The sequence below is a fragment of the Centruroides sculpturatus genome, unplaced genomic scaffold, assembly GCF_000671375.1.
Source record: "Centruroides sculpturatus isolate CEXI.00-Female unplaced genomic scaffold, Cexi_2.0 scaffold101, whole genome shotgun sequence".
Classification (NCBI taxonomy): Eukaryota; Metazoa; Arthropoda; class Arachnida; order Scorpiones; family Buthidae; genus Centruroides; species Centruroides sculpturatus.
This window is the reverse complement of record NW_019384361.1, coordinates 605,425-615,602: the sequence shown is the minus strand read 5'-3', so window position 1 is coordinate 615,602 and position 10,178 is coordinate 605,425. Positions and strand designations below refer to the sequence as shown.

The 10,178-nt window shown below is 32.7% G+C and overlaps 1 protein-coding gene across 1 annotated transcript in view; it reads left to right on the top strand.

Annotated features, from left to right (window-relative positions):
* The window catches only part of LOC111641192, a 40,389-nt gene that overhangs the window by 15,926 nt on the left and 14,285 nt on the right, over nucleotides 1-10,178 (top strand). The window contains exons 6-7 of the mRNA XM_023387324.1: nucleotides 5,043-5,081; nucleotides 7,653-7,682. Coding sequence (XP_023243092.1) covers nucleotides 5,043-5,081; nucleotides 7,653-7,682 — 69 coding nt within the window. The remainder of the gene's footprint in view (nucleotides 1-5,042; nucleotides 5,082-7,652; nucleotides 7,683-10,178) is intronic.

Genomic DNA, 10,178 nt, shown 5'->3' with positions numbered 1-10,178 from the left:
ATACCCCGAACTTACGCGATAGGTGGGACCGAGCGATAACCGCGTAAGTCGAATTCGCGTAAGTCGGGGTATAATTTCGCAATTTGTGTAAAATCCAAGTCAGATGTATGTAAGCTAATAAATGTTCTCGTTAATCTTATCTCGTCATTTGATTCGTTCACGGTTACAAGAAATCACCACATAGAGTCTCTCAAGTCTCCGTAGATATAACAAACACAGAAATAAATAACACAAAATAAATTGTAGCTATGTGTCGATTCTGCGCGACACGTCCGAACATGTAAGCTGAACAATAGTATGGGGGGAGTGAGTAATCAAGAGTTGCGTGGCGCTCAAACAAAAGACGAATCGACGAGATTTGAAAATCGCGTAACTCCGGGTTCGCGTAAGTCGGTGTAGCGTAAGTTGAGGTATGACTGTACTAAGTTCTACTTCGTTTGTTTTCGATAAAGTAACAGGTTATAGAGAAAAATAGTAATATTTGCTACAAATTATGTCTTCAGAAAACTGGATAGAATGTGAAAACAATTAGAATAGTTAACAATTTCTAATGGAACCAAAGAGCAGTTATAAAACTAGACGAAGTGTTCACAAATGAAACGAGCAAATATTTATTGTAACATTGTCAGTGTTGGGCTCCAATTTTTAATCATATTTTTTAATTTATTTAATTTAAAATATACGCTCTTCACCTTCAAATTAGTAGTGTCTTGCCTTGCATCATACTTTTCCTTTAGCAATTGAGTCATTTATCTAACTTGTTTCTAGGGAAATTTTCGAACTAAAATAACTTGACTTTCGGTCTGCATCGGAAGTTCTCATAAAATTAATCGGAGCCTCCTCCTTAAGCTTTCCATATTGCTCTCTGTTTTCATGTATCTAACTCCCTTCTCAAGATTAAAAAGGACAGTCAGATAGACGGACGGATGGACAGGCGGATGACAGTGGGAATTTATATGTATACAATTTAAAAATTGCAGCCCAATAAAAATAAAGGCGTAAAATTGACTGCACACTCTCTCCTTTACACTTTAATGTGTATTCTTGAGAAATAAGAAGCGCTTTTTATTTTCCTTCTCTTTTTTTTCCTTTTTATTTTTTTTCTCATTCCTTTTCTTCTACAGTAGGCCTAGTTCCTTTCGTTATATACTATTCCCCCCCGTTTTACCTTCTTTGTCTAAATCAAAAATGTTATTTTAGCTATGCATTACTTTGTCAATTCTCAGTAAACATTACATATCTTTTATAAATTAATAAGCACATTGGATGTTTAAACGCCCGCTGTGGCTTCCTACACTAGTCACCATTGAACTTAGACCAAGCTGCAGTTAACATGCCATCCAATAGATAGGTTTAAAAAAAGTAGCTTTGAATCGTTGAATAAGTGTTTTGCATAATTTAAAACAAATATACAGTAATTAATCTTTATTTCTGCTAAATATCAACTGGATATCTTGCAAGTTTAACAAAATTGAGCCAGTCAAACTTGAGTCACAGGCATCAGATAACATAGACCGCTGCGTTACCCCGTCAATGAACATAGACCACTGCATGTTTAATATTTTGTTGCATCACCTTTTGCGGCCAAAACACTTTCTATACGTTTCGGCATGCTGTTGACTAGGTGTTCACATTCATCTGCCATTATGGAATTCCAGATAGTTAGGATGGAAGCTTTTAGTCTTTCAATTGTCCAAGGGCGTGTTTTTCGCAGACGTCTCTTCATAATGTCCATACATTCTCAATTGGTGAACGATCTGAGCTGTTGGAAGGTTAAGGAAGAACTTCTGCGTTCTTTTCTGCGAGCCAATGTTTAATTTTTGTGCTTGTATGACATGTGGCCCCATTCTGCTGGAAAATCAGATTCTATTTGGATATAGCTTTGCTATGGACGGAAGTAAACACTTGTAGAATGTTAATGTATTGCTATGAAGAAAGTGTTCCATCAACAAATGTCAACTGAACCGTAACATTGGCGTTCATACACCTCAAACCATGATTCTGACAGGGAACTTCACTGAGTGGTTTAACATAGATGGATCATTAACTTCATTGGCAGATCGAATGACACGTTTGTTTTTGTCTGTTGTTGATAATTCAAATTTTGATTCATCAGTCCACAGAATTTCATGTCACTTTTGTTGAGACCAGGAAAGATGTATGTTGCCCACTGCATCCGTTTCTTCTCTTGATGTGCTGTTACAAAGGTTTTCATGTGCTGCATAGAACCGGAAATGCATTTCTCGCAGTCTCTTGCGTGTTGTCGAAACAGATATATTCCTTCAGTTGTATAATTCCATATTGTAGTTACATTCAATGCTTTGTACAGCGGTTGTTTTTTACGATTCTTTTCGAACTCCTATCATAAACTTTTCAAGTTATTCGCTGATGTCCAGCAGCTTTGTTAGGTATAACATGGCCGTGGTTAGTGTATTGAACATTAATCTGGTGCACTTTGTCTTGATTATCATTAGCTCTTTACTAATAGCTTTCTGACATGTCACGACTGTGTTTAGCAATGTTAGCATTCCTTAACTCTTCTGAAACAGTTTTTCCTCTTGCCATTGTAGACAAAATGCAAAGACTCATAAATAAAACTAAAAAATCACCTTATATCATTCACATGATCACTGCAGGTAAAATGAGGCTAAAATAATCAGTTGTTTCAGAAATACTGCAATAGTAACATTACTGATATTTAAATACAAATTATCGGCTGGTCTATGTTCATTGAAGGGGATGACGCAGCGATCTATGTTTTCTGATGCTTGTGACTCAAGTTTGACTGGCTTAATTTTGTTAAACTTGCAAGATACCAAGTTGATATTTAGCAGAAATAAAAATTAATTACTGTATATTGGTTTTAAATTATGTAAAACATTTATTCAATGATTCAAAGCTACTTTTTTTAAACCTATCTATTGGATGGCATGTTAACTGCAGCTTGGTCTAAGTTCAGTGGTGACTCCTGTAATTTTCAGAAGATATGGTATCTGTTTACTATGAATTTACAAAGTAATGCCCAGGAAGTGAACGATACTAAATCTATAAATGTCGACATTACTTATTGATGGTGTGGAGATCGGCATTATAAGACATTAATTACTCCAATATGTCGTATAAATCGACGAGTGGCAGTGGAGAAAGACGAGGAGTGCAATGGGTCGAAATTTAGAATAGGTTAGGTTTATTTGTTTACGGCAATGCTACACGTAATCTATCTGGGGAATGCTTCCCGAGAGTACTTTCTGTGGGAAACTGGCCCCTATTTAAATGTTCCAAACGTGAAGAAAACCTGAAAAATTCCACGTGACCAGCTTATTGACGAGGTGGAAACCCACGACCAAGTATCAGTGTTCAATGCTTTTATCCATTAGACTACTGGTGAGCATTCGAAACTCAGAAGAGAATTGCTTAGATTCCTAATTACCGCTACCGGATTAATTAATTCTAGCCTGGTAAAGCAAAACGAGGATCTTCGAAGTTTTCTTCAAGAAGTCGGAGTAGGACGGGACAATATACGTAACATTTTCGAGAAATGCTTGGTCTCACGGGAGACTCCTTATTCGTAGAAGGTTAGAGAACTTTGGACATACGACAAGCATTTTCTTATTTCGGATTTCTCCAAATTTTTCGAGGTTTTCCTTAGTACACATCCCGCAAACCTTTCCTTACGGTTCGAAGATGGAACAAACCGTTACGGAAAGTTTATGGGAATTATTCACGAATCGACCCTTCTCCTAGAAAAGCATTTTCTACCTGTTTGTCATTCGACTCTCATATGTTTTTCTTTTTTATAATACTAATCGCAACCGGGAGAATTCGATTACCAACTTCGGTCGATTCGAAGATAAGATCGAGATACATACTAGCACTCTTGGCATTTTCTATCTCGGACACTACAAAGTTTAGATCTGTCTAAACAGATAGTCTCATTTATTTATTTTTAAAACATGTCCGCATAAAGCGGATAAACTCGAGATGGTCTGACGAAAATTCTTCAATTTCAAGAAAGGTGCGATGTTTGTTCGTTAAACAGTTACATTTAAAAAATAAAAACCTGGCACAAAATCTCTTATTGTAGATTTTGAACGATTCTACTTTTCATTTATCTGAAATTTCATCGATTATCAGATATTACAGTTTACATAATTTATTAGAGTCTTATAGTCTTTGGCCGTCTAAGGCGGCCCAACTCTTCGCTCTCTTGTTCTATTCGTTTCCAATATAGACTATTCGTAACAAATTTTTTGCGAGAGGCCAACGACACTCGCTTCGCTTCACTCGCTCTTCCTCCCGTGGAGTGGACGGTACCGGTGCTCGCAGACTATAAAAAAGGGGGCACAAACTATAAGATAGGGAGTCGTACGTACACTATATATATATATATATATATATATACACAGATACCCCTTGATGCTACGCGACCGAACGAACAATCACGACTCATTAGAATAAATTTTCGGTTAATAACAAATATTTTTATTTTAATTTTGTTATCAGTAAAAAGACTTCTGTGATAAACAGAGTAACTAATTTTTAAAAGAAAATGAAATCTTAGAGCTTTCTTGGGGTTTAAGAAAAGGGCAATCCAAGGACAAAGAGAGCACGTGCCTCAAGTTCCCCAATGTACTGTACGGGCGCCCTTGGTGGACTGAACTGTACATTTCCACCCTCCTCTCGCTTCGATCCCATCCCTCGGCTACCCCCTTCGCTTCACTCACTCGTTCAAAAATTTCGTGACGATTGATCGATTTACATTGCAGCCGTTTCTGTTTTTTTTCGAGACAGAAAAATGTCATTACGACATTAAGCATAATGTTTTATAAGTATAAATATATATAAGATATAGAGTAGATTAATTAATCATTATTTATCTGTTTTAAACATAAAGCTGTTATAAAAATGTTAGGATATAGTAAAATTTGCAATATTTGTCGAATATTTTTATTTAATTGTAATTAAATTAGCTTGTAATAATTAATATTAAAATTTCAATATTGAAAATATTTACTATAATCATTTACGTTTCTTTTAAATAGGATATGTGGCATAAAAACAAAACTGGTTCAGACTTCGAGGTAATTTACTATTAAATAAATCAATATTTACTAACAACTTATTTAGTTTGTAACACATAAATTCTAGTATCTTACGTATATTTATGTAGTATTTAATACACGTATAAGATTACTTATAACTTATATATACCTTCAATTGCACTATATTATTTGAGAAATGTTTTGTTTCTCAAAGATAATACTTGCGAGCGATTATTTTTTTATTTTTTACTCTCTGTTCCTTGCGCGCAAAGAAAGTCTTTCTTGCGGGCCCGACCGGACCCGCGAAGGGACGAGGAACGGAATCCGCCTCCGAGCGTAATGCCAACACCGGAACCGCTTCGGACAGTTGTCCTTTATTCGAAAATAATGAAAATGGTTTTATAAAATTCCGATAGGAGCCAACGCTTAACAGAACGTTTCGTACAATAAAGTCTTAATAGGATGCTTAAAAGTACGCAAAATGCGCCACCCAAGTCGGTAAATTCGCGTTATTAGCTTCTAAAATTTTATGCGATAACAACGATTATATAACATATTTTTCGGCCGTACCCATATTTTCGACGTAATACGTTTACAGAAACGTGGACGAAAGTCGAACGCCCGAAAGTCGTTTTTTATTTCTACGTAAATTTTAAGTCCATTCGTAACACGTGACTCTTAATTAACTTGTTATAAGAGAACTTAAAGGTTCCGTAGAAATAAAAAGAGAAATTACAAAATGTCCAGTTAAGATAACGAAGTTTTCATTTTTTATAGGCAATACGACGCCTAAAACTATTTTAAATTTTAAAGACAAAACAACTTAATAAATATTGAATTTTCGCAAAACTGCGGCGCTATTGAACTAAAAAGTGTCATTAAGCGTTAACGTAGGAAGTTTCGTTGATTCCGAAAGCGCGAATTTGTGGTAGTCGGAGCATTACTTAGAACGGAGCGAGTCGAATTAATCGAAAAATGGTCACCAACGTTTCGTTTCCGTTTCGATACGACGTTTGTTTCCCGTTGAGAATGCGTTGGAATAAAGGGGATATTTACAACGCGTGGAAAATTAACGAAATGTCCAAACGAATAGAAGATGATCGTCTTTAATTAACTTTATATTTCAGGAGACGCTCGAAACTTACAGTACTTTAATTACCAGAGTAATCTTTTAAAAAGCGGAGCCTGAGGGTACAATGTCAAGGGTAGGGAATTCGTCCGGCTATTCCGGTCGACGAGGTTTCTGTTTCTAAATTTTCTCGGAAATCTGTTGGCATATCGTGAAGACCGCCGAAAACAAATCTCCACATTCGGAAAGTTCATTTTATTACATTCAAAATTTCATTGTACAAGGTCTGTAGACCTGCAGCGACCGTCACCGTTTCAGCGCTCTCTTCAACTGATCAAGTTGAAAGTGGTTTTTGAATAGCGATTAACAATGCAAGCGGGCCCTATCGCGGTGCAGTTGTTTGTGGATGACTTGTTTAATATATTAAGTTTGTTTTTAAAAGGTTATAAGTGAATATATTGTATATTATTTTTATGACATTTGTCTTGCTAGATGCGCAAAATCTTACATTGTGCGCCGGCGTTAGTTTCGGTTTTGGGTATAGGTCAGCCCGGCAAAAGAAATATTAGTCGCGCTTGGTTCCCGCAATGGAACGTTATTCCGCATAGAACGAGTCGTTACACAGCGGGAATAATCGTAGATGCCAATGGAAATAGAGATACGTTTGAGTAAAACGAAACGTCACATCTTCGATTATCCTAGTTTCTAGAGGATGTACAGTACTGTACCGTAATAGCTACTGTACTGTACGTAAGAAATATTATAAAATTTTCTGATTAAATGTTGGAGAAAACTCCAAAAAATTGTTATTCGAATCGGCAAGCGATTTAACTTTAGATTACAAATAACACATTGCACTGTGTTATTTATAATATCAATCTGTAAACTAGGTTTTATTACAATATTTTAGATATTTATTGTTTACTGTCATGTGTCTACTTTTTAAATGGGCTGATGAGAAGTCTGCGACTTTTTATTAATATAAGAAATGCATTCCCATATTAATAAAAGTTATATTTGAATAATTGAGTCTGGTTTCATTTCGGAACGTCTTCGTTGCAAATTTTCGGAAACTCACTCGATTCTTGAAAATTCTCGATTTTTAAAAGTATTCAATTTTGCGTCCTTATGGTCGGTTCCAACAAAGACTAATATTAACAAAGGTTTTGTGTTCTATATTCTCTCGTCACGCGACATTCGATTATCAGACAAGATTCGAAATGGTTCTCGAAATACGGTTTGTCACACTCCATGGTGACCCTTATATCTGGAGGCGATTTTACTGCTTTATCTAGGACTGAAATCTTAGTTTTCTGCTTTTCCTGGTTATATTTTGTTTTTAATATGGTTACTGTATTAGTAATTATTATTTTAATAGATCGATTTCGTACAGCAAAATAATTTATTACTACAAATCGGAAACAAGTATATAATTCACTTATTTAAAAACGAATTAGAAAGATACAGCATATTGAAAATATTCATTCAAAATAATTTTTATTTTTCGATACGATATTTATTCATTTGTTTATTTTAAATAGGAAGTCGACTGTCCAAATATAACTGCAGACGTAAGTATTACATTACATTTATTGTTTTATGTTTTATTTTGTAATGTTTTCCGAGTTTGAATTACTAAAATATTTTGAATAAAAATATCGTTTGACTTTTATTTTCAATTAACAGAAATAATATTTTAGAAACTTATAAAATAAAAATATTTAATGTGTTTTATATAAAATTTTATAAATTTATAGAAACAATAATTCGTATTTTAAATGAAATAGAGCAAATTTTGTTTTTTTCTGATTAAAACTGAATAGCCTAAATGCAATTATAAAATTTATTATCGTGAATACCGACCTCCTAATTATTAATTATATTTCTTCGATTCTTATGCAAATTATCGTTGATATATCAATAGTTTATTTTTTTTCGTTAATAAATTGAAAATTGTGTACATTAAATGAATTTTTAAAGCACTTCTCCAATGCATTAAACATTAGTATTTTTATATAATAAAAATCATAATACATATTTCAGAAAGCATGAACTTTATTTAAAATTTTAATAAATAATTAAATGTAGTTGATCAAATAAGTGATTATTTCGTGTAAAATGATAAAAAATGTTAAGTACAATCTTATGGCAAATTTTACATTATCTGAAAATTTCATTAACTATTTAGAAAAAAATGACGACGTACAATAATGTTCTTTCTTCTTCTTCTCCTTTGGAGGCTATGACACATCAATTGTGTTTGCAAAGTATGCTTCTAATACACTTGGTGTTGTGTTTAGAATTATGTATTAGAATTATAATGTCGAAATAACCTAACCTGACTTAATATTTGAAAATATATACTATATTTTAATAGGTAAGAACGGGTTTTAATCATCATCCCATAAAAAATTTTAAAAATTGTAAATATTAGACTTATAATTATTTGTTCCCAGGGGACAGCTAAAAATCTATATACCAATGATAACTTCAGTAGATAAAAAACTCGAATATGTTTCGGCGTGGCACTGATGGAAAAGAAACGTGTGTGTGTGTGGTTAGCACCACCAAATTTTAAAAATGTTTGTTTTAAATTAAACATTTTGTCATTGCTTTTAAAGGGAACTATTAAAGTTTTGGCAACGAAATAGTCTACAAAGAAAAGTCAATCTTCAAAGTCTGTATTCCAAAACAAGGAAAGACAATAAATGGTGGCATTTTTGACACACGGTCTTCAATTTTAACTTCAATCATTTTTATTTTTGTCAAGAGATGGAGACATGTCAATAAATACCAACCGTTCATACCTATTTCAAAATTCCAGTAACGAATTGCGTAACTTTCTTGGCAAAAAACTTTAAAATTCTGTGCGCGCTATCTGTTATAATATTTTATTTTAAAAAGACTAAATAGTTTTTTCAAATAATAATATATATTCAAAGAAAAATATTATGTATTAGTTTTTTAAACCAGTCTGAAAAATACTACATAAAAGAAAAAATATTTTGAATTAAATAATTTTTTGCTTATAAACATTAATTTTGATAACTATTACTATACAAAAATATAAAACACTAAAATAAAAAAACAAAAACATATAAAATAGTTTTCTATATGTTTTTCTTTTTTCCTTATTTTAGTATTTTATATTTCTAATAGTGTATTGATCCATCTATTATTGCATGTCTTTTGTTAAATTAATACTATTATTGTATTTTAGTTTAATTCTTATTGTTATTTTTTATATATCTGTGCACTTTATTTTATTATCTTTTTTGCAAGTTGTATTTTAAAATGACTTGTTCTTTATGTATTTAATGTGTTGTTATAATGTTGGTTCAGAAGTGATATTTATCGCCAACGGCATTAACTCATATTAATTAATTAACTAATTAACTATTTTGTGTTTTAATTTAATAAATTTTATTTTGGAAAATTTATATCATTTGATTATTTTAATTTATCCACATTATGCAAAAGTATCTAAAAATTAAGACAATATTAATTGATTAAACATAGATGTGAAGGATATTTTAAAAGAAAAATAAGTTATGGTTAAGGAATGAACATTCAACACGGTTTATGGTCTTAATTTTAGTAATCTTTATTCGGGAACGAATGTGTTTGATTCTGTATTTCAATATTATCATTTGGAATTATATAATAATGATAAAATATTTTTCCTGTCTTCTCAAAACGGCAGAAATGTTTTATTTTAATAAACTGTTTGCTGGATTACTGTAAGGCAGCGCTGTCCAACTGGCGGCCCGCGGGCCATATACGGCCCGCCAAATAATTTTTACGGCCCGCGAGTACATTTTAATATGAATAAATATATGTTACTAAATTATTATTATTAATATTAAAATTATTTTACTACCGTGTTTACCCGAAAATAAGACAGTGTCTTATATTAATTTTTGCTCTGAAAAATGCGCTAGGTCTTATTTTTTCCAGGAAGAAGAATTCACATTTATTATTGAACAAAAAAATTCCCAAGTCGAACTTAGACGAGAGTGACGTATATCCGGTGTGTCGAACTGTCGCCTTTTTATAGCGTCAACATC